This window comes from Pleurodeles waltl, chromosome 6 (assembly GCF_031143425.1).
Source record: "Pleurodeles waltl isolate 20211129_DDA chromosome 6, aPleWal1.hap1.20221129, whole genome shotgun sequence".
Taxonomy (NCBI): domain Eukaryota; kingdom Metazoa; phylum Chordata; class Amphibia; order Caudata; family Salamandridae; genus Pleurodeles; species Pleurodeles waltl.
In genome coordinates this window covers 1529108202-1529133165 of record NC_090445.1, presented here as the reverse complement: position 1 = coordinate 1529133165, position 24964 = coordinate 1529108202, and the positions used below count along the sequence as shown (strand labels likewise).

The window sequence follows — 24964 nt, the reverse complement described above, 5'->3', positions numbered from 1 at the left end:
CATAACCATGCCCATACTGGTTGGTAGCCACCACCCCCCTATTTTCTTTTTATTCCCTGGCATCTAGTAGGCTTGTAGCCCCTCTGGATAGTGGATCAGGGGTAACTGTCCCATCTGCCCACCGGTGGGCAGAACAACTTGGGGCCCCATTTATTTGGGGTGTGGGTATGGTCATACCCCCACACTCTTTTTTTGAAAAACAAATCTTCCCTGGTCTCTGGTGGGCTTTCTGCTCCCCTTGGGGGATGATGGGCCTTCCAAAAATAGGCCAAAGGGGACAGATATGGCCAACAGTAATGTGCCCCCATGGAGAGTGACTCTAGCCCAAGGGGTTGCCCCCCCAAACAAAACACACACACACACCAATCCCTGGTGCCTAAGTGGTTTCTGCCCCCTAGGGGGGCAGAGCGGTCTAATAGAAATAGGCCAATCTGCCTCCAAGGGGGGCAGAAATGGCCTAAAATAAATCCCCCCCCCCCCAGGTGAGTGACCCTTGCGTAAGGGATCTCTCCCCTTGTGTGAAATTGGCGCAAAAAAAAATCCCTGGTGCCTAGTGGTTTCTGCTCCCCTTGAGGGCAGATCAGCCTAAGAAAAATAGGCCTATCTTCCCCTAAGGAGGGCAGAAATGGCCTAAAGATAATTTTTCCCCCAGTGGAGCGAGGCTTGCCTAAGGGGTCGCTCCCCACATCTAAAAAAATAAAACAACAAAAAAATTATCCCTGGTGTCTAGAGGTTTCTGCCCCCCCTGGGGGGCAGGTCGGCCTAATTAGAATAGGTCGATCTGCCCCCGGGGGGCAGAAATGACCTAAGAATAATTTGCCCCCCTGGAGAATGGCCCTTGCCCAAGGGGCCGCTCCCCTTATGAGTAAATACAGAAAAAAAAAACTCCCCAGTGTCTAGTGGGCATTTCATCTGATGAGGTCGGTGCGCGAAGGTGCACTGACGTCATCAGACGCCACGGGGCTCATACTAGGGTGAGGTGGTTACATCCATGGCGCCTCAGCGGGTTAATAAACACATCCATTTAATTGATGTGCTTGACATTCCATTCATTAGAACATTTGCCGAAACCTTTTGGTCCAATAAACTTTTGTTCCACTCTATGCCACACCTCTCTATGATTCTGCTCCACTCTTTGCCACTCCACTGTATGACTCTCCACTGTATGCCACTCTACATCACTCCACACTACAGCACTTTACTCTACTCTTTGACCCTCCACTCTGTGCCCCTCATTGCGCCCTCCATTGTTTCAAATACCTTGTTTTTCGAGGTGTCTTCAAGGAATCAAGTATCTCAGCATTAATGTTAAGGGGGGTGGGCTTTTTAAGTTGAAGCCTACCGGACAGACCAACTGTCTGGTTTGCTCAAGACATCTTGTGGACATTCTGAAAGCTGACCTAAGAATGCATTCGCCAATTTCTTACCATTGGCTTTGTGGTTTGTAACTCACATTTGTTTGCTTTCTGTTTGCTGGCATTATTTGTTTTAGTCTGTCCACCATGTCTTTGTCTCTTCTGTGTAGCATAGCCTGTTTATTGTATTCTTCCTCAATTTGTGTAAACAGGCCTTTACATTTTATTGTTATCATGTCACATTTGGTGTGCATTCAAACAAAGAGGTCAAATGTCAGGCTCTGTCTTCTACTCCACTCTACGCCTCTCCACTCTGAGATACTCAACTCTATTACACTCCACTCTAAGACACTCTACTCAACTCCCTGCCACTCCACTCTGACACTCTATGACACTCTATGCAACTCCCTCTATTCCACTCCATGACACTTTGGTCCACTTCTCTCTATGACACACAACTCCACTCTACTTCACTACACTCTATGGCACTCTACTCTATGTCCCTTCACTCTGTGCTCCTACACTCTACCACACTCCACTCTAAACATCTCTACTCTACACCAATCCGCTCGACTACACTCCACAACACTTCACTGTATTCCACTTTACTCCACTCTACTTCAATGTACGACACTCCACTCCACTCTACCTCACAACACTCCAGTATACCCCATGACACTCCACTCGACTTCATGACACGCCACTGTACAACACTGCACTCTATGACACTCCACTCCTCTTTACCCCAGTCCACTCCAAGCCATCAACTTTTAGCTATGCAGAACACTAGCCAAGCTGGTGTGCAACATAGGTAAAACACATTGAGAAAGTTAACAGCTCTTTCTTAGGTGAGACGCATTGGCTTTGCCAATGCTTCTTTGGTTGAGGAGATGTGTGTAGCTCATTTTTTCAAGCCGTAAACCAGCTCAGTTTATTGGTGAGGGGTAATCTCACGTGGCCCTACGATCCTAGAAACCCTTGAGGGCATTCTCAATCTGAACTTCAATTTCTTCTCTGTAGCTGGATTAGTTTTCCCAGCAGAGATGTCATAAACTCCCACCGCCTCGCTTTAGCAGCTACAGCAGGTTTTGGGTTCTTTATGGGTCTAGCAGACAAAAATGCAAATAATGGAAATGAAAGAAAGACGGGTTGCTAGAAAAGAGAAAGGGGGATGGATTTATGAGATGGTAAAAGGATGGGTGAGTGAAAGGATGGGTGAATGGGTGAAAGCATAGGTGGATGAAATTGTGGGTGGATTGGTGAAATGAGGATTGATAAGTGGGTGAAAGGATGGGTGGGTGAGTGACAGGATAGATGGATGAGTGGGTGAAAGGACAGATGGGTCAGTGAAAAGATGTGAGGCTAAAAGGCTGGATGGATGAGTGGATGAGAGGATGGGTGGAAGGGTGGAGGAAAAGACAGCAGAGTAAGTGGAAATCTTTGTGGATGGATAGATGATGGATGACAGATGAGATGGATGGATGGATCAATGGATCGATGGCTCGATGGATGGATGGATGGCAGAGTAAATGTAACTATGAGAGGATGGATGCAGGGTAAATTGGAATCTTAGTGGATGGATGGATGGATGACAGAGTAAATGTAAATCAAAAATGCATGAATGGACAAAGGACCAATTGATGGATGAAAGGCTTTATTGATGGATGGGTACATCAATTGATGGATGTATAGGTGGATGGATCTATGGATGTATGGGTGCATGTATAGATGATGGGTGTGTAAATGCATGGGTGGACGGAATGGCCATGGCACAGTGGAATGGATGAAATAATTAATGGATGATAGACTACAAAGGAGAAATGATAAATCTCATAGGGTAGATGGAATGGTGCAAGAATGATTGGATAGCTGCTTGGATATACGAGGCAAGGGAGTTCTTCACGGGTGGATCAGGCTCAAAAGGTTCACTTGGTTGGTGCCATCTGAGCTTTGGTTCAAAGTGTAGGGGAGGAGGGGTAATTTTCTAGCTATCTGCATGCTGCGCAACAGGGATCCGGCTTAGACTCCAGAGGGGTTGGCCTGCCTGTGCCTGTCAGTATTCACCTACTGTCCACTCCAAATCCCATTCCCCGTTAGCCGGTCCATTTCTCTGGACTAACGAAGACAACATGGTAAAGAGTAAAGATATGTATACGTCTGACTTATAGAACGCAACCCTACTTTCAAGGCATCAGAACGCTATAAATAAGGCCTGCATGATACTTACAAGGAAGGCCATTGGAACAAACGCTGTAGCAAAGCTATGGGTGGGAGTGGAGGTGATGTAGGATGGAGACGGGCACTCCTCAGGGTAGTCATGCGTCATCATGGTTACATTGGTGATGAGTAGGTTTTCATCTCCTTTGGGCAGTAGTGAGGAGTTGCATTCGGCAGTTCTGCCTTGGAAAGGTGTTCCGTTGCCCAGAAAATTAATGTTCTGACTTATATGATGAATCTTGGCTGCCACTGATGGCTACCTTCATCATGCTTCACTAAAAATATAGTTTATGATGCTTACTGTTACCGGCGTGCCAGGGCTTTAAAGCGTTGTGTAACATGCTATCACCTCACCTCACCTCAACTTCAAAATGATGAAAAGTCCAAGAGATCTTCTAGTATTCAAGCCTGTGACTCACAGGCTGACAGTACTGCAATCTGTGACCTGCATGCCGCACACAGAGCTAGAAGGTGCATTGACTCACTGAGCTGTCTGATCTATGCCTTAGACAAGCGATCGATGAAGGTGTGTGCTCGTGATAGGCCATTCTCTGCTGGAGTCTCACTCACTAGATGTCTTTTCAAAAGGCCCTGCTGGGCACATTGTTAGACATGTCTCACTTTAGGGAAGCATGGTGTCTGGGCTATTATAGTCTGGGCTCATGCAGGAGGCAGCTCCGAAAGGGGAAACCTGTCAGAGGCCTTATCTCCTCGAACCAGTCGCTGTCGGAAGGACTTGCTGATCCCCTCTTCGGATGCCACGGATCCCCATCGAGAGGGGACCAAACTAAATTTATCTGCTTGGAGTGAAAAAAACACTTCCTACCAATACGGGTTCAGACTGAGTCCCTGATATTGCCCATTTATATAGCAAACATCCCAAAATATTGTCTCCTGCTGTTAACTGGTATTCTTTCAGCCTTTTTCTCTAGCAGCTGCCCTTTCACAGATGACTGTTTGGGCTCTTCTCCTTGCTTTTGGTGAATGTATGCCCATCAGCGAAAGAAAAGTAGAAAAGGTTTGTTTATGTATTTATGTTTTTCTTTTTTAGGTCGATGCTAATGACATTTCGGGGACCTCGGAAGACTTCCAGAGGAATGCATTCCACTCATTGCTCTCTATTGACTTTGTAGTTTGTAACTCATATTTGCTTGTTTCTATTTGCTGGCTCTATTATTTTAAGCTGTCCAACTCAAGTTTGTCCCTTTGTAGGAGGCTGGACTGGCTTGTAGTGAGTACCAAGGGGTACTTACACCTTGCACCAGGCCCAGGTATCCCTTATTAGTGTATAGGGTGTCTAGCAGCTTAGGCTGATAGATAATGGTAGCTTAGCAGAGCATCTTAGGCTGAACTAGGAGACGAGTGAAGCTCCTACAGTACCACTAGTGTCATATGCACAATATCATAAGAAAACACAATACACAGATATACTAAAAATAAAGGTACTTTATTTTTATGACAATATGCCAAAAGTATCTCAGTGAGTACCCTCAGTATGAGGATAGCAAATATACACAAGATATATGTACACAATACCAAAAATATGCAGTATAGTATTAGAAAACAGTGCAAACAATGTATAGTTACAATAGGATGCAATGGGGACACATAGGGATAGGGGCAACACAAACCATATACTCCAAAAGTGGAATGCGAACCACGAATGGACCCCAAACCTATGTGACCTTGTAGAGGGTCGCTGGGACTGTACGAAAACAGTGAGGGTTAGAAAAATAGCCCACCCCAAGACCCTAAAAAGTGAGTGCAAAGTGCACTAAAGTTCCCCAAAGAGCACAGAAGTCGTGATAGGGGAATTCTGCAGGAAAGACCAAAACCAGCAATGCAACAACGATGGATTTCCAGACGAGGGTACCTGTGGAACAAGGGGACCAAGTCCAAAAGTCACTACCAAGTCGAGAGTGGGTAGATGCCCAGGAAATGCCAGCTGTGGGTGCAAAGAAGCTGCTACTGGACAGTAGAAGCTGAGGATTCTGCAGGAACGACAAGGGCTAGAAACTTCCTCTTTGGAGGATGGATGTCCCACGCCGTGGAGAGTCGTGCAGAATATTTTTCCTGAAGAAAGACCGCAAACAAGCCTTGCTAGCTGCAAGTTGTGCGGTTAGGGTTTTTGGATGCTGCTGTGGCCCAGGAGGGACCAGGATGTCGCCAATTGCGTCAGGGGACAGAGGGGGCACCCAGCAAGACAAAGAGCCCTCTCAAAATCAGGCAGCACCCGCAGAAGTGCCGGAACAGGCACTACGAAGAGGAGTGAAACGGTGCTCACCCGAAGTTGCACAAAGGAGTCCCACGCCGCCGGAGGACAACTCAGGAGGTCGTGCAATGCAGGTTAGAGAGCCGTGGACCCAGGCTTGGCTGTGCACAAAGGATTCCCTCAGAAAGTGCACAGGAGCCGGAGTAGCTGCAAAAGACGCGGTTCCCAGCAATGCAGTCTGGCATGGGGAGGCAAGGACTTACCTCCACCAAACTTGGACTGAAGAGTCACTGGACTGTGGGAGTCACTTGGACAGATGTTGCTGGATTCAAGGGACCTCGCTCGTCGTGCTGAGAGGAGACCCAGGGGACCGGTGATGCAGTTCTTTGGTGCCTGCGGTTGCAGGGGGATGATTCCGTCGACCCACGGGAGATTTCTTCGGAGCTTCTAGTGCAGAAAGGAGGCAGACTACCCCCGCAGCATGCACCACCAGGAAAACAGTTGAGAAGGCGGCAGGATCAGCGTTACAGAGTTGCAGTAGTCGTCTTCGCTACTTTGTTGCAGTTTTGCAGGCTTCCAGCGCGGTCAGCAGTCGATTCCTTGGCAGAAGGTGAAGAGAGAGATGCAGAGGAACTCGGATGAGCTCTTGCATTCGTTATCTAAGGAAATCCCCAAAGCAGAGACCCTAAATAGCCAGAAAAGACGGTTTGGCTACTTAGGAGAGAAGATAGGCTAGCAACACCTGAAGGAGCCTATCAGAAGGAGTCTCTGACGTCTCCTGCTGGCCCTGGCCACTCAGAGCAGTCCAGTGTGCCAGCAGCACCTCTGTTTCCAAGATGGCAGAGGTCTGGAGCACACTGGAGGAGCTCTGGGCACCTCCCAGGGGAGGTGCAGGTCAGGGGAGTGGTCACTCCCCTTTCCTTTGTCCAGTTTCACGCCAGAGCAGGGCTGAGGGGTCCCTGAACCGGTGTAGACTGGCTTATGCAGAAATGGGCACCATCTGTGCCCATGAAAACATTTCCAGAGGCTGGGGGAGGCTACTCCTCCCCTGCCTTAACACCTTTTTCCAAAGGGAGAGGGTGTAACACCCTCTCTCTGAGGAAGTCCTTTGTTCTGCCATCCTGGGCCAAGCCTGGCTGGACCCCAGGAGGGCAGAAACCTGTCTGAGGGGTTGGCAGCAGCAGCAGCTGCAGTGAAACCCCAGGAAAGGCAGTTTGGCAGTACCCGGGTCTGTGCTAGAGACCCGTGGGATCATGGGATTGTGCCAACAATGCCAGGATGGCATAGAGGGGGCAATTCCATGATCATAGACATGTTACATGGCCATATTCGGAGTTACCATTGTGAAGCTACACATAGGTAGTGACCTATGTGTAGTGCACGCGTGTAATGGTGTCCCCGCACTCACAAAGTCCGGGGAATTGGCCCTGAACAATGTGGGGGCACCTTGGCTAGTGCCAGAGTGCCCACACACTAAGTAACTTAGCACCCAACCCTTACCAGGGCAAGGTTAGACATATAGGTGACTTATAAGTTACTTAAGTGCAGTGTAAAATGGCTGTGAAATAACGTGGACGTTATTTCACTCAGACTGCAGTGGCAGGCCTGTGTAAGAATTGACAGAGCTCCCTATGGGTGGCAAAAGAAATGCTGCAGCCCATAGGGATCTCCTGGAACCCCAATACCCTGGGTACCTCAGTACCATATACTAGGGAATTATAAGGGTGTTCCAGTATGCCAATGTAAATTGGTAAAATTGGTCACTAGCCTGTTAGTGACAATTTGGAAAGAAATGAGAGAGCATAACCACTGAGGTTCTGGTTAGCAGAGCCTCAGTGAGACAGTTAGGCATCACACAGGGAACACATACATATAGGTCACAACCTTATGAGCACTGAGGTCCTGGCTAGCAGGGTCCCAGTGACACATAACAAACATACTGAAAACATACGGTTTTCACTATGAGCACTGGGCCCTGGCTAGCAGGATCCCAGTGAGACAGTGAAAACACCCTGACATACACTCACAAACAGGCCAAAAGTGGGGGTAACAAGGCTAGAAAGAGGCTACTTTCTCACACCCTTCCATTGCACAAACCCAGATTACTGTACACTTCCACCAGTTCTCTATTTCAGTAAACATGGCTTTAAATATTGTTCTTATCTTGTCACGTGCTGTGCCTTCAAAGACTGAGGTCACATGTCAGGTTCTGTCTTCCAGGGAGTATGGTATTTAGTTTTCTTTCTCTGTCTTCAAAGTGAGAGGATTTATGGGGCAATCATGCTGGCTGTTGGGGTGTTGCTTGAGGAAGGCTATACTATGTTATTTTTTTCTAACACAACAAAATTAAAATATCTGTAAATGAACTGTGCTGCTAGTTCAAGAATATATCAGAATTAGAAAAACACAAATAAATCAAATTTTTTGGTAATTCTGAAGTGTGGTTGAAACAAATATTTTAATACAATCAGCACAAATCAATAAACACTGTATACTTTTACCAGTAAAACTGTACCTTTCAATTGAAGATGTGTTGTCTGTAATGGCAGTACGCTACCACACAATGCATACTTCACTTTATCCCACTCCACTCTACACCACTATACACCCTTGCAGTCTACTCTGTACCACTCCACACTACGCCACTCCACGCCACTCCACAGTGCGTCACTGTATTCTACTCTGCACCACTCCACTCTACACTACTTCACTTTAAACCTCTCTACACAACTGTATTCTATTTCGGAGATTAACGATGTAACAGATCTTCAGTATGGGAAGCAATCACGCCAAGATTGGTTCAGGATAAATTTATTTCTTGAAGCAGTTCGTTCATTCGAGATTCATATACAATTAGCCACCACAGCCAACACGTGTTTCGTCCAATGAGAGATCCCTCTCACGGACTTCATCAGGGCTTGAAATCAGGTACGTCCTGTGATCAAAAGTACACTTTTCCTGGTATGAACAATCTGTGAAGGCAACACGTGCAAATGACTAATCTAATGCCTTAAAATAGTGTGAAGTTCAACACATAACCCGTGCCACCACGTAAAAATAGATCAATATGGTCTGTGACTGACCTTGTGTGATGAACAACTTATGTTTCTCATATCAGAGTAAATAGTGCAGGAAACATTACACGTAATCTTAATTTCAATGTGCTAGTATTATCAGCGGGAACATCGAGGCCGTGGTCAACTCATCTCACGGCGTTCCCAGTCACCGAGAAATGGTACATCTGGCCCTTTGGCACTTTGTTCCACTCTCTTCTGTGACAAACTACTCCACTCCACTGCTCCACCCTTCTCCACTCTATACCACTCCACTCTATGCCACTCCACTCTACTCTACCCCTCTCGACTCTACAACACTTTACTCCACACCATTCCATTTTCCTACAATACTCCACTCAATGCCATGCCACTCTATGACAATCTACTATGCTCTACGCCTCTCTGCTCTACACCTCTCCTCTCCAGTCTTCACCACTCAATGACACCCTATGCCACGACACTCTACTCCACTTTGACACTCTGCTCCACTCAACTCTGGTTCACTCTATACCCTTCCACTCTACAACACTCTACCCCTCTCCATGCCTCTCCACTTCACTCCACTCCATGACTACTCTTCACCACTCTACACCACTCCATAACACTTTACTCTACTCTACTTTAGGACAGTCCACTCCATGCCACTTCCCTTTACACCACTCACCTTTGGCCATACTGAACAGCAGTCATGCTGGTGTACAACATGGCTAAAACCCATTAGCTCATTCAATAGCTCTTACATTGGCGAGGCCTATTGGCTTTGCCCAATGCCCGTTTCTGATTGGGGTCCTGTCTCACCAAAAGCAATGGGAGTAGCCCACATAGCGGTATGTGAACCAGAAGCTGTTAGAAAGAGACTGAGGGTGGGAGCTCCATGCAGGGAGGAAGGGATACACCCTTTCAGATGAGATGCTGCTTCTGTGCCCCAAGTGCTCCCTGTAAGCCTACAGCACAAAGTGGGAACATTGGTCGCTACACAGCCACAGAATGCTGCCTTTGCCAGCATGTAACATATTATATAGCCAGTGAATTGAGCATTGTGATTGGCTGGCCAATGCCCAACGTTTCACTCCGGACGCTAATCAATTGTTACTGCACTCTGCTCAGAGTGTTAACAGACCCAATGCCTTCTGATGAGGATGCTAAGCTGTGTTAATTGGTCGCCTCATAATTTGTACTAGATGCAAGGACACCTGTCAGCACGTTGGCATTAGTCCCATCGCTATAATATCACACTTGACAGTAAACTAACACATACACTGTCTGGCCACTTCATGTCCCAGCACCTAACCTCAAATGCGGGGTGCCTTCTGAATATCGAAAAAGCAAAATTGATGGGACAGAATATCGAAGACAGAATATTGAAAATAAAATATTGACAGGTAAGGAGTCTACATTTTCTGTACCACATCTATCTACCTACGTGCAACATTGATCTTCAAGGTACGTAGATGAAGAATAAGGCACAGGAAATCTATACTTTCTTATATGCACCTACCTTTCCATATTTTGTTCTTCCATAGTCTGTTTTCGATATTCTTGTGCCGCGGTATTGTTGGTGTCGATATTCAGTAGTACATCCCTCAAATGCAGATAAACAACAGTCAACCAATCTCAGCCTTCCATACAAGGATACTAATGCAGCATCCAGAGTGAGTAGTAAAAAGCTCTACTAGTTAAAGGCCAGAGCCACAGACAAGGGCCTATGATGGAGATGGTTCCCTCATAGCCTGAGGCACAAGGACTATAATGCCATTGTAGCATTTCAACCCCATAAAGACGGGATGGACCCTAATAAGGCAGTTGTGGGAGGGGATCCAATAAATTAAACTACGCGACAGCACCCTTGCTTGCGACAGTGGCGTGTGAATACTTTAGTTCTTGAATACTCCAGCTTGTGGAGTATTCACACTCCGGGCACCCGGTTCAAACGAAGCTGATTTCAGTTATTAAGTACATTGGAGGAGACGCATTGTTTGAGGGAGTATGCGGTACAGAGACGGAGAGTGATTGTCTATGTTTACGTGAACAAATAAACCTTTGGGATTAGGAATGCAGGCTAATGAATGCTCGAGCTGTTTAGGAGCGTTGTGCTCCATATGGAAAGGCGACCGAACATATCCATGCAGGAGTATATTAATTGCAGTTGAAGAACCATAGATTAAAGAAACATTTTTGGGGTTAAAAATTGGATTTTCTGACATACATGTTTTCCAAGTACAGCTGCCCTGAGGAAGGTCTCATTATAATTTGTTGTTCCCGTGAGTGACCGAAACGCGTAGGCAGAGTGGTAGGTGATTTTATGCCATGGAAACATGAAACTGGATAAAACATAAAAACAACGTGTTTTCCACACTCCACAGACGTTACAATGGCACTCCCACAGGACACAATAGTAATTATATTCGCCTGAACTGGTCCAAATTTTCGGGTGCGGTGGTTGAAATATTTTTTTAAAGACCGCATAAAACACCTCCTTCTGTTTAGAGTCTTGCAAATTAAACAGCGAGAAGCAGAAAGAGAAGCATCGGAATGCCGGAGCAGAAGGCCGACTATCACTCTGTTGCCTTCACCGAGGCTCCCTGCAGACCGGTGTTCAAATATGTGTTTTAATACCACTTCTTTGGGAATGCAAAATACCATACTCTAATCAGTTCCACAGACACGGGGCTCGGAAAACTGGTACCCGAAGATGAAAGTATGCAAAAATGCAAAACTAGACATTTAGGGTAAATTGAATCCATTTGTTCGGTCAATGGAGGTCGAGGGAGCCATGTTGGATTGAGTGGGTCTACCAGGCAAGCCTTATTTTAATGTGCTGCAATTAATATAGACAGTGCCACCTTAACAGCAATATGACAACAAATGATCCTTTTTTATTTGAACCCACATCGAGCCCCAAGCATAGCAAGATAACCTAAACTGTCTTAGAAAAGTAGCACTACCTAATACTTGAAACAGCAGGCTACCTCAGCGCAGGACTTGAAACACCCTCATCCCCCTCAGGCTAACTCAGCACAGCTCTTGAAACACCCCATCCTTCTCAGGCTAACTCAGCACAGCACTTGAAACACCCCCCTTCCCCTCAGGCTAACTCAGCACAGCTCTTGAAACACCCCATCCCTCTCAGGTTAACTCAGCACAGCACTTGAAACACCCCATCCCTCTCAGGCTAACTCAGCACAGCACTTGAAACACCCTCATCCCCCTCAGCCTAACTCAGCACAGCTCTTGAAACACCCCATCCCTCTCAGGCTAACTCAGCACAGCACTTGAAACACCCTCATCCCCCTCAGGCTAACTCAGCACAGCTCTTGAAACACCCCATCCCTCTCAGGTTAACTCAGCACAGCACTTGAAACACCCCATCCCTCTAAGACTAACTCAGCACAGCACTTGAAAAAACCCCATCTCTCTCAGGCTAACTCAGCGCAGCACTTGAAAGACCCCCATCCCTCTCAGGCTAACTCAGCACAGCACTTGAAACACCCCCATCCCTCTCAGGCTAGCTCAGCACAGCACTTGAAACACCCCCATCCCTCTCAGGCTAACTCAGCACAGCACTTGAAAAAAAAACATCCCTCTCAGGCGAACTCAGCGCAGCACTTGAAACACCCCCAACCCTCTCAGGGTTACTCAGCACAGCACTTGAAACACCCCCATCCCTCTCAGGCTAACTCAGCACAGCACTTGAAACACCCCCATCCTTCTCAGGCTAACTCAGCACAGCACTTGAAATAGTCCATCGCTGGTTGACTTAGCAAACAATTGATACATCCTACCGGTTAATCTGGCACAGTATTTGAAACATCCTATGGCAGGTTGAGGGATAAGGAGGTGTGCACTGAAAACCTTGGTGTAATTGGATTCTGGAGAGGTGCCCCTAAGACATCTCACAGCTGCCTGAGGCTCTACTAACGGCTGTCTGGTAACACACATGCCAAAACATTGCATATCACCCAGAGGCTCACCACACCAGGCTAGCCCGGCCTGCAGGTAGCTTCTGATGTCTCTCACAGCCAGTGCCTCTGAAAGGCCGGAAGGGCTGGCCACATGTGACCTGAACTTGTAATGGGGGGGGGTCCCACCAGAGACCTCCTCTCCTTTAGCCACACGGTTAAGTTGGCACGTCTCTGATGTATGTTTATGGGGCATGTTTGTGGCAGCACGTGCCACTTGTTGGCAGTTTGACAGCACTGCCAAGGCAGGGTGGGGGTGACAGATGAAGAAGTCATATAGAAGTTGAGTAAGATGTGCACCCACACAGTCATGCATATGAACACAGAAGGCCTCAGGTGGGTGATGTGCTTGATCAACGCTATATAGGCTTCTCCTTTGCCTGCTTCATGTCTTTCCAGTAGCTGTGGGGTTTTTGGAGGGGTGGGAAAGACCTCAAGTGTGCCTATACCTGAGCAATGCTGGAGGGACGTAGTAAAGAGATTTTAGTACTCATCGCCCTCTGTTTGATTAAAAGCCGTTCGGAGCCTTATTGACTTTAGGCTTCGAGATGTTTTGCTGATAACTTTAAATAAAGGAGGTTTTACATTAAACATTTTCAACCGGTAATTGATTGATTTACTCAGAATCATCCGCTGCCCTGAGGAAGTCACGGGGAGCATTCCCTCCCATGACGAAACACGTGTTGGCTGTTTTTCTGTAACATTAAAGATGAATATTCCATCTGAAGGACTTCAGTGAAATTTTATTGTCATATGCATTTTGGAAATACTGTTATTTTCTTGTTATCTCTATACTTACAAGTACTGATTGGATATTTGTGAATCACGTGTGCCTTGGCCTCTGTATTTACTCATCGCCCATGGTCTGGCCTCTTTGCACCTCTGTGGCCAGGACACTAGATTATTTTGTGACACACTTGACCTTAATAGGACCAAAGCCTTCATTATGATTTAATTTGTCTAGTCCTCACAATGCCAAAATGGTGATCTTGGCAATGGCTGTATGAGTGGACGTTGGCTTGGTATCAAGGTTGACTGACCCGCCTTTGCCTGCAGCCTCCAGACTCTGACAATAGTTTGCCCACTGGGTGTCTGTTAATTGAAAGCTCATTAGTGGCCAGGACTGGTCACGGATGCGGCTCCCCGGATGTTATGTTTATGTTGTCACTGGCATTCTGTTTTGTGATAATTATTTATATAGTTGGATGCTTTGTCCCAAGAGTCATTGAGTATATCAGCAATTTATGTGGCTTTTTCAATTTATATGATATAATTCTCAGCACTTGTATGTAAATAAGTACGACCAGATATTTTAAGCTTCAAATTTTGTGTTTTCTCTCAAGGCTTTTATGACCAGGTGTTCGAGCTACTTAGTGGTGGGCATGCAGGTACTTTTGCAGCTCCCTATTGACTACATTAATGTTGGCCATTATACTCTTGCCATGTAGTGTCATCTCATGGACCCCTTCGGAGATATTTGTCTTAGTCGGATGTCACCACCCTTTCTTCTTTGTTTGCTCCTACAGGGTGGCATCATACTGCCTGGCGAAGGGTTGGCAGCGTCTCTATGATCCAAGCCGCGAGGACTACAAGCTGAAGTGGTGCGAAGTGAAGATCCCTGCCACTTACCGTGCCTTCCGAGACGGTAATCCCACCTCTACTCTTGGCTCTGCTGTTTCTGCCTGGAAGTCCAAAGTCCATATCATGCAATCTTAAATTCAATATATAACATAGTTTACAAATTGTAGACGTGAGACTAGTGACTTATTCGCCCTTGATTAAATCTTCGGAATGTTGTGTTTTTGTTCACCTCTGGCCAAAGAGGGTGCTTAAGAGCTGCCCCTTCTCCCTGTTCCTTCAAAATCACAGAACATCTTGGTCTCCACCGAAAGACATACTGGCCTGTCAGAAATCTGGCGGATCCCCATAAGTTGCTACCATTCAAAGAACATGTCTATGGCATGTGTAATTAACACTGCCCCAGCACTTCAAGACTGAGGTAGTGGCTTGTCCCCGCCTGACCTGCGTCAAACGGGAAACAAAATCCCCGCTGGCATGTTGGGTCTCAGCACTATGCATAATTCTTAAGGAACTTCTTTTTAAGGAATCGACCGCCAATTTTTATTCCATTTTTTGTTGAGGAAGATGCTTATATTGCTGTTAGAGGCACCTTCAGGCTGCTTCAAAGCACTGCAAGAGACAGAAGAGGGAAGGGGGGATAAAGAAGAGAGATGAACGACAGAAAAAGTCATGTTATATGGTCTTGGAGAGCTTGTGTTCTCACTGCTGGAGAAAAGAAGAGGGAGTGGGGGGACTTGAGATGATGAAAGGGGGTCAGGAAAGATGGAGTGCATGCTGTGCTCTCTTCTGCACAGGGGTGTGGACCAGACGTGACAGCATCAGGGCCTGTTGATGCATCTTGAAGCCATCGTTCAGCTAGACCATTGCTCTGATTGGCAACTTGCACCACTGGCACCTCTGGTGGGAAGTTGCAGCTACCTATAGAGGAAGAGATGGAGGGAGGAGACAGAAGAGCAGGAGAGGTGATGGAAGAGAAACTGAAGGAAACAGAAGGGGAAGGAAGAGAGCAGAAGTACTGAGAGAGGAAGCTTACTAGAATCGTGTGCTCAATTGTTCCTGGTCCAGATAAAGGCTTATTTTGCGGTGCTGCTGTCTAGATCTATGAGATGTTCATAGCGTTTGGCTCTAGCTGAACGAATGAAAATGAGAGAGACAGAAGAACTGTCGTTGCTTTGTATTAACTATGCTCTTTTTGTACCCTAATATGTAGGAGAACAGCTTCTGTACCAGATCCCCAACAACAAGATTCTGACCACGAAAATAGGCCTCCTGCACAGCCTGAGGGAGTATGAGAGACTGATGACCAAGGTCAGCGGAATCCGGGGCCCCAGGTGAGGATCTGCATCCCCAACATTCCCTTCCTGCACTGAAAGCACATCCCTAAATTGATGAACAGCCACAACCTCCAGAAGAACCGCCAGGGCACCCTTTTCAGAGAGCACTTTTATTGTCCTCTGCAGTGAGACAAGAAGTGCCCCTGTAGGAGGAGTAGGGTTGCCACCAGGTTGTTTTTATTCCGCCATGACCATAATTTTAACGTCCTTGACAATACAAAAATTAGGAAAATCATTTAAAGCCGGTATTATTTCCCCTTATGAGTGTACACTTAAAACTGTAAATGTAGGAAAGCACTTTGAAATGAAATGTGTTCTAGAGCTTCCTTAATAACACCTGACTACTAATTAAAGACCAACAGGTCAAGTTGAAACCTAATACAGATGATTTCATATAAAGCTCTACTTAAGTATCACGTCCGGGCCTTTGCAGAATCTTAAAACTTGAACAGATGACCAGTATGTTTCTCTGGCAAAAGTGGCACCAGCCATCAGAGAGGGTTGCACAGCATGGTGTCCTTAAGTTTAAGACTTTTTCAAGCGGTTTGAAACAGATATTGATAGTCCTACAATGAAACCAGATGAGGGGCCGTCTCATAACATGCCAAAGCCTGACTGTTCTTTCTGAGGCACTCTCAACCTGCCCCTTAAGGCAAATCCGCACATCACTCATGTGTAAACAGGGCCAGACTAGAAACCAAAATCAACCCTGCCAAACATGTTCAAACCAATCAGAGGACCATGATTAGTAGGTCGCACTTGGGGCTTAGCAACATTTCAGCCCATTCTCAGCATCCAAATAGTGAACATTTTAGCTCACAGTGATTAGAACACTTAAGTCACTTGTTGCAGAACATTTTTTCAGGAGCCCATGATAACCATGGTAACATGAAATACTTCCTCTGAAAGGTCTTTGACACAGACTGGTGAGGATGGCATTGCGATTGTACCCTGCTTAACAACAGAAAATGCACACCGAGCACTAAAATAATGCTGACTTGAGAACCCACGGCATCTCTCATTTTATTCTCTTTCACGGTCTTGAATGCTCTCACGCTGAAATGAATACTATTCCGTGCATTTGATCATGATTATGTAGTTTGCCCTCTGGATCTCGGGAACCTGTTCTTAGAGGCTAAACGATGCAGGCATGATAAACCATTGAGCCAAATCCCCAAATATAAAGCGTTAGCTCCACCTGCTGACAAATTTACGTATTAAACAAATCCCGCGCAGTTTGACTGGCTTGTGTTTTCTCATTTATATATCCTTGCCTAGCCGTAACTGCTTTTCAGAGGCACTAACAGGACCGTACTGGGAACCCAAAGCAGCTCGGGCAAAGTGTATCAGACTAGTCCCCTTATGGTGCATAGCGAGCGAGCCTGACGACTACAAGTGGTGTTGGAAGGGACTTCTCCAACCCAAGACAATTAGGGAAAATAGTGCATACTACAACACATTTTTAATTACATAATCAATTGTATATGTTTTTAAAGCATAGAAAATGATGACCTTACAGTGCACCAGGATACAGCCATCTTTCGGGGGCTTTTCATTGATGCCCTCACCATCACCCTCCAACAGAGCCTCTGATCTCTCCATAGCCCCTCTCTCACATGTATTTCATTTGTTTTATTGCCCCTTTCTTACCAGCGTTTACATCACACTCACTACAAAGACAAAATGTTACATAAAGACAAAGTGGACTACAAGGTGTAGGATTCACATGACATCCATACTTAGGGGCATTTTTTAAGAGTGCTTGGTCTGGGGAAGCATAAACTCAGGATTCAGAATGTAACAGTGGGTATTGTTGACTTTACGAATACGAATTTATTTCTACCCAAACAAACCCTTTTAGCAAAATTGGGATAATGAAAGACTGGGAAAAAACATAACTTTCTAACCTAGATTACAATTGTGAGTTATGAACTTCAGAGTAACAAAAGGATACCTGTAACAAAAGCTGTAACCCAGTGAGCTATGCATATAAAATACTTTTCTGTGATCTGCATAGTACACGTTCTTTGCAGCAGGCATTTAACCCTTGGTGTTACCTTAAAAGAATCAAAACTGCACTAGGCAAACTCTTGTCTCTTTCCAGCAGGTACATTAAACACCAGAGTTATTGCAGCACTTATGTTGTTGCCTGAAAAATGTTGGATATACAAGGAACTCTACAGTGCCTTTAACACTGCTGCACTGCTACAAAACCGGCTCCCAGTACCAAAAGCAGTTCCCATCCCTTTAAACCACCCTTCTGAGAAAATGCCCGATTGCCCCATACGGCCAGTCCTGCCTTGCCTGGGGCCTTGAGAACATGACCCCAGGAGAAGTCTATCATTGCTTTAAAGCACTGTCAGAGTTGAGGGTTTTGTTGTTGGGCTTTGGAATGTGGGACACATCGTTCTTAGTCTTATGGCTGATTAATGTGGCTTGTAACAGGTATAACAATTCTCAAGCAATTATATGATTGAATTACTCATTGAGAGAAAATATGGAGAATGAACATATGCTGTTATAATGATTGCTTACAACTGGTATTATTGGTTCACTTGATTTAAATTGTGTTTTAAGGTTCAATGAAGATATGTGACTGACTCTGCTAATCTGATAAAACCATGCCAAAGCCACTAGAGCTGTTTTTATTATTGAAACCTTTTATAATGCATCACCTTGACAAAGCATGACAGGTGGTTATTATGATTAATGTGGTGACCCCTTGAGAAAGCCAGTAGGCCTGCCTTCCTTAAAATGACACCTCATATATTGTAATGTTGCATCTGGTCTAGGTGTGGTTGGGGTATTGTGATTATGGGTTTGGGTTCACTAGGGGTGTAAGCTAAATAGGATTGTTGCCAGGACTATTTCCATCTACCTGATGTATATATTTTTAATGTAATGCAAGGCATGTAGTACTATGTATGTAATAAAAGTACTTTTCCATTTTAAAAGAAAAAGCATTGACTGGACAATGATTTATTGATTGTAGTTGTTGCATGTCTGAGAATCGAGAGGATAGGAACTGAGCAGTTGGTCCCCCAGTAGTACCAACCCTAGTTCCCCCAGAGGTGCAGAGTAGTGGGATGACCCTGGGTACTAAACCCTAGGACCCCCTGAGGTACTGAAACATCGGTTCCCCATGGTACCGAGTGGCATGTCCCCAGGGGTACTGAGCGCTTGGTCCCATGGGGTTACCAAGCCCTTGGTCCCTCAGGGGCACTGAACCCTTGGTCCCCTGGGGGTACCATACCCACAATCGCCCTGGGGTACCGAGTAGTAGATCCCCGAGGGGTACTGAACCTGTGGTTCCCCCAGGCGTACAGAGGACTGGATCCCCCAGGAATACTGAGAAGTGGGTCCCCCTGGGGTACTGAACCTTAGGTTCCCCGGGAGTACAGAGTAGTGAGTCCCACAGGGGTACCGAGCCCTAGGTGCCCCAGGGGTTACAGAATCCTAGGTCACCCATGGGTTACAAACCCAAGGTCTCCCTGTGGTACTGAGCAGTAGACCCCCAGGAGTACTGAGCCCTAGATCCCCCTGCGGGACTGAACCCAAGGTCCCCTTGGGGTACCAAGCAGTAGGTCCCCCGGGGTACTGAGCAGTAGGTCCCTCAGGGGTACCAGACCCCCTGAGGGTACTGAGCCAAAGATCCCCTGGGGGTACCAAGAAGTGGGACTGACATGGGTACTGAACCCTGGGTCCCCCGGGGATACCGGTAACAAGATCCCCGGGGTACTTAGTAGTAGATCCCCCAGGGGTACCGAAGCTGTGGTGCCCCAGGGGTACCAAGAAGTGGATCCCCTGGGGGCACCAAACCCTAAGTCCCCCTGGGGTACTGAGCCCAAGGTCCCCTAGGGGTTCCAAGAAGTGGCTCCTAGAGGTATCAATCCCAAAGTCCCCTATGGGCACCGAGCCCAAGGTCCCCCTAGGGTGCCAAATCCGTGGTCTCCCAGGGTTACCAAACCCAAGGTCCCCTGGAGGTACCGAATCCAATGTCCCCCAAGGGGGTACTGACCTCTAGGTCCCTCTAGGGTACTGAGTAGTGGGTCCCTAAGGTGTTCTGAATTCTAGGTCCCATTGAGGTACCGAACCCTAGGTTCCTCTGGAGTACCAATTAGTGGGTCCCCTGGGGGTACTGAACCCTAGGTCCCCCCTGGGGTACTGAGCCCAAGGTCCCCCTGGGGTACTGAACCCAAGGCCCCCACGGGGTACCACGCAGTGGGTACCCCAGAAGGTATTGGACTCTTGGTCCCCCTAGAGTACCAAGCCCATGGTCCCCCCGGGGTACCACACAATGAGTACCCCAGGGGGTACCAAACCCTTGGTTCCCCAGGGGTACTGAGCCCAAGGTCCCCCAAGGGTACCGAGCTGTGATTCTCCCGGGGGTATTGAACCTGACTTCTCCTGTGGGTGCTATACCCTTGGTACCCCAGGGTCCTGAGCCCTAGGTCCACTGGTGTACTCCACACAAGGTCCCCCAAGGGAACCAAACCCTAGGACCCACAAGGGTACTGAGCCCAAGGCCCCTTTGAGGTACCAAGAAGTGAGTACCTCAGGAGTACCGAACCCTTGGTCTCCTGTGGGTACTGAGCCCTAGATCCCACTGGGGCACCAAACCCACCGTACCCCTGGGGTAGTGAACCAAAGTTCACCCGGCTGTACCGAGCAGTGGGTCCACCATGGGTACTGAACCCCAGGCCCCCCTGGGGTACCGGGCAGTGGGTATCCTAGAGATACCGAGCCCTAGGTCTCCTGGGGATACCAAACCCTAGGTCTCTATGGGGTACTGAGCTCAAGGTCCCCCAGGGGCACTGAACCCACGTTCCTCCGGAGTACCAAACCCTAGGTCGCCCAGGAGTACTGAATCCAAGGTCCACCGGGGGTACGGAACCCTAAATTCGCCTCGAGTTCCGAGCAGGGGTCCCTTGGGCTGAAAATGTTTTTTTTTAAATTAAATATTTTGTATTAATGCTGCAGAATGTACTGTAGAAGTTTGATTCTGGACAGTATGGTAAACACTATTATGTCATTGGAGCCACGCAGTGGCTTTTGAAAAGACATAGAGGCATGTTTTAAAAAAAATCACACACCGCAGCGCAACAAGTCAAGCTGTTGCGCTGCATGATAGGGAAAGGGTAGGAATGCGCTGTATGACTACAAATGCACTTCATGGATGCTGCCATTTGTTGGTACAAAAGTCTTTAAATGTTCTTCAAGGCCTTGGGACAAGGTGCCAAAGGGAAGGTTTCGGCCCTAGAAGAATCTGTGCTCCAGAATGCCGTGTTTCCAGCAGATTGGATTTTTGTAGCACATTGGTGTCTTTATTTTTTCATGCCCTGAGCACAGACCAGAATGGAAAGTGCAAAATAACTCTTTAAAAAAGAGCATGTTATGCAATGGGGTGTCTGAGTGATTGCAGAAAAGCTTTTCATCACTGGATTTCCTGCAAAGATTCCTGCTTAAGAGAGAGTTTAAGGTGGTCATTATGAACACGGCGGAAACATCCGCCGTGTTCATGCTGGCGGTCAAAACATTGACCGCCAGCGACCCTGGAACCCCGCTGGCCAAATAATGAACATTTCTGTGGGACGGTGGGTGGAAACAATGTTTCCGCCCGCCGGCTCACAGAAAGGTTCGGCCGGGACATTGATGGCGGCTCCACATGGAGCCGCCATCAATGCCTCTGTGCGGCAGGTGCAGTTGCACCCGTCGCGCAGATCACTGCCCGAAAATCGGGCAGTGACCTGCGCAATGGGGCTCTGCACCGGGGCCCATGCACTGCCAATGAGAAGTGCATGGGCAGTTCAGGGGCCCCCAGGGGTGCCCCAGAGCACCCCCCCGCCAGCCTTTTCCTGCCGGGGTATACAACCAGGAAAAGGCTGCAGGGAAATGAAACATTATCCGCAGGGTAGCGCCGCTACCCTGGCGGATGGTGTTTCAACTCGCCGCCAGGCTGCCTGACGGCGGGAGCCTGGAGGTGGGTGAGGGCTGCCGCTGGCGGCCCTCCCATGTTCAAAATATGGCGTTCTGATGGATACAACTACCTGTGGATTCCTCACCTAATGAATTCTCCCCATGTGCAGCATTTGATGGAAACTTCTATCCAGCTCTGCATGTCGGCGAGGACGTCACAATTGCCCGCTTGACGTCGTTGCAATAAGAGGCCCTCGCCGGCGTGCTGACGTCAGTTCCCTTTTTTCCGTGCCTTCGATAACGGTTATTTCTCCAGCTCCTGTATCGTTTGCTGTTCAAAGGGATACTTCGTGTTTTTTCGAGATGTCGGCCATTAAGAAGTCAGGGCTCAAGGCTTGTAGGGAATGCAGAGGTCGAATGTCGGTTACTGACCCGCATAACAACTGTCTATGGTGCCTGAGCTCAGACCACAACGTCCAGGAGTGTGGTTCATGCCAAAAAATGAACCCTAAAGGTCTGAAGGAATGTGAGGCTAAATTGTTTTTAGCAAAAGCTAAGAAGGAGAAAAGGAGGCACCATAGGTCTTTGTCGGGGAAGTCGAGTCATAAGAAGCGGCGCCATCGCGACTCCTGGCGTCGTTCCAGAGGAAGTCGGTCGAGGTCTCCGTCTGCCCGGCACCAGAAGTCCTAGGAGGTCAGCCCGACGGTGTCTCCTCAGCCTTTGACTCCGCAATCTTCAACGGCGCCGTCGGTCTTTGAGGTGGTGGAGCCTCAGAGTCATCATTCATCTCCGGCGCATATGGATCCTCAGGATTCGAGACCGGCTCTGGCTCCTCAAGAGTATGCTGCCTTCCCTGCTCCGGGCACGGATCCGGCAGCATTTCTTAATGCCATGTTTGCTATATTTCAGAACATGGTGCCGAGAGGTGGTGCGCTGGCTGGCCCCACTGGTCCCTTGGCATTTAACTTGTGCGCTCCGCTCCGTACAGACTGACGCCATTCATGCCATTCTGTCCGGCAGGAGACACTAGCCCGGCGCCGGCGCTGGCGGTGCAGCCTTCGACGTCGAGAGAAAGGCCTTCGACGCCGGTGTCTATTGAGATGGAAGGGTCCCGAAGCCGGATGGCGTAGATGGATGGAGGTCGAGTATCCACGGCGCCGATGGATCCATCTCCGGCGTTGGAGGGATCCGGAGATCCTGTGATGACGCCTTCTCGGTGGCGCTCTCCGACGTCAGTCCACTCTTTGTCGACGCCGGGGCTGGAGGCAAAATTGGGGTCCAGGAGAAAGGCCCTCAGGTTGTTGGAGGAGAGAGAGTACCAAAGGCAGCTCCTTGAGGAAGGGGAGATTGCGGAGCCCCAAAGTGAGTTTCAGGGATTGGACATGGCCAGTGGGCTGGATACTTCCCTGGAGTGGGAATTGGCCTCACCAGGGGAATATACTGAGGAGGCAGCCTCATTCCATTCTGTCATCAGGAAGGCTGCTGATTTCCTAGAACTCCCACTTCCAATGGCACAGGTTAAGACCAACATCCTGACGGAGGTGCTTCGTCCTGCCACGGCTATTGAGGATCTGTTGTTACCATTTAATGAAGCTCTTATGGATCCCATAGGAGAGGTTTGGAAGAAGCCTGTTTCTTCGTCAGCAGTGAGCAGGTCGGTGGCCAGACGGTATAGGTCAGTGCCTGGAGACCCCGAATTTCTTTCAAAACATCCGTCTCCTGACAGTCTGGTCGGGCAGGCGTCCGGTTCGTCACGGTCTGCTCCTGGCTCCTTCCCTGGTGTACCATCTGACAGGGAGTCCAAACGCATGGAGCAGTCATCAAAGAAGGTTTTCTCCTCATGCAGCATGGCACTGAAATCAGCTAATGCTACGTGTATCCTGGGCAGATACATTCATGCAATAATGGATGCAGCTAAAGCAGCGTTGCCGTACATGCCCCAAGACTTGCATGGACTCCTCTCGGATGCCCAGTCAGCGGCGACGCAGGTCATACAGTCGGGACTTGACACCACAGACTCTGTTGCTAGAGCCATGGGAACCTCCATTGCCACCAGGCGTCTTGCTTGGTTGCACACGTCTGGGTTCTCATCGGATGTTCAAGCCACGCTCTTAGACTTGCCCTTTGATGGTGCTAAATTATTTGGCACTAAAGCTGACTCTGCGTTGGCGTGCTTAAAGGAGGGTAAGGCAACAGCAAAATCCTTGGGCCTGCAGGCTGTTTCGACCCCTTTTAGGTTCTTTAGACAGCTGCGGGTATTTGAGCGAGGGGCTTCCCTTCGTGGGAGATCGCAGCAGGCAGGCCAGCAGCCTTCAAGCCTCCCTTATTGATCATTTAGGGGGCGGGGTAGAGTCCGCACTAGAGGGGCCACCCAACAGCAGCATCCTTCCTCTTCTTCTTCGTCAGGGGGGATGCAACAGGGGAAGCAACCCTAGTCCTCTAACCATTGCGTCCCATGTGTCTCCGGTAGGGGGAAGGTTGTCTCTTTTTCTTCCCAGGTGGGAGTCGATAACATCCGATTCCTGGGTCACCAGTGTGGTAAGGAAAGGCTATGCCCTTCCCTTTCGGGAGATTCCTCCTCCCTTCCCTCCCTGTCCTTCCTTTTGTTCAGAAGATCATCTCCTGTTGTTAGAACAGTAGGTTCTATCCCTATTGTCAAATGGTGCAGTGGAGTTGGTTCCCGAGCAGGAGAGAGGTCAGGGATGTTATTCAAGGTATTTTCTGATCCCCAAAAAGGATGGTCGCTTGAGGCCTATCCTGGACTTGAGGATTTTGAATTGGTTCCTCAAACAGGAGAAATTCAAGATGTTGACTCTAGCACAGGTGCTTATGGCATTGAACAAGGAAGATTGGATGGTGTCTGTTGACTTGCAGGATGTTTATTTCCATATTCACATTCTCAAGTCACAGAGGAAGTATCTCCGTTTTGTGGTTGGGTCGCAGCACTACCAGTTTGCGGTCCTTCCTTTTGGTCTTACTTCCGCACCTCGGGTCTTCCCGACGGTGATGGTGGTTGTTGCAGCGGACCTCAGGAGGAAGGGAATAGCAGTATTCCCTTACCTGGACGATTGGTTGATCAAAGCCAAGTCTCCGGAGCTTGTGCTGCATCATCTGCAGATGACAACCCAGTTGTTGTTCAGTCTGGGCTTTTCGATAAATGTGCCCAAGTCTCACCTGGAGCCCTCTCACTGCCTCCTGTTCATAGGGGCAGTACTGGACACTACATTGAATTGGGCCTTTCCTCCGCCACAGTGGATTCCGGACATTCAGGCGTTGATTCCAATGTTTCAAGAAGGAGCGGTTGTTCCAGTCCTCAAGGTCCTTCGTTTGCTGG

At 48.0% G+C, this 24964-nt stretch overlaps 1 protein-coding gene across 1 annotated transcript in view; it reads left to right on the top strand.

The window, feature by feature from the left end:
* Positions 1-24964, top strand: part of TTLL10 (tubulin tyrosine ligase like 10) — a 269052-nt gene that overhangs the window by 169482 nt on the left and 74606 nt on the right. The window contains exons 4-5 of the mRNA XM_069241104.1: positions 14326-14444; positions 15591-15711. Coding sequence (XP_069097205.1) covers positions 14326-14444; positions 15591-15711 — 240 coding nt within the window. The remainder of the gene's footprint in view (positions 1-14325; positions 14445-15590; positions 15712-24964) is intronic.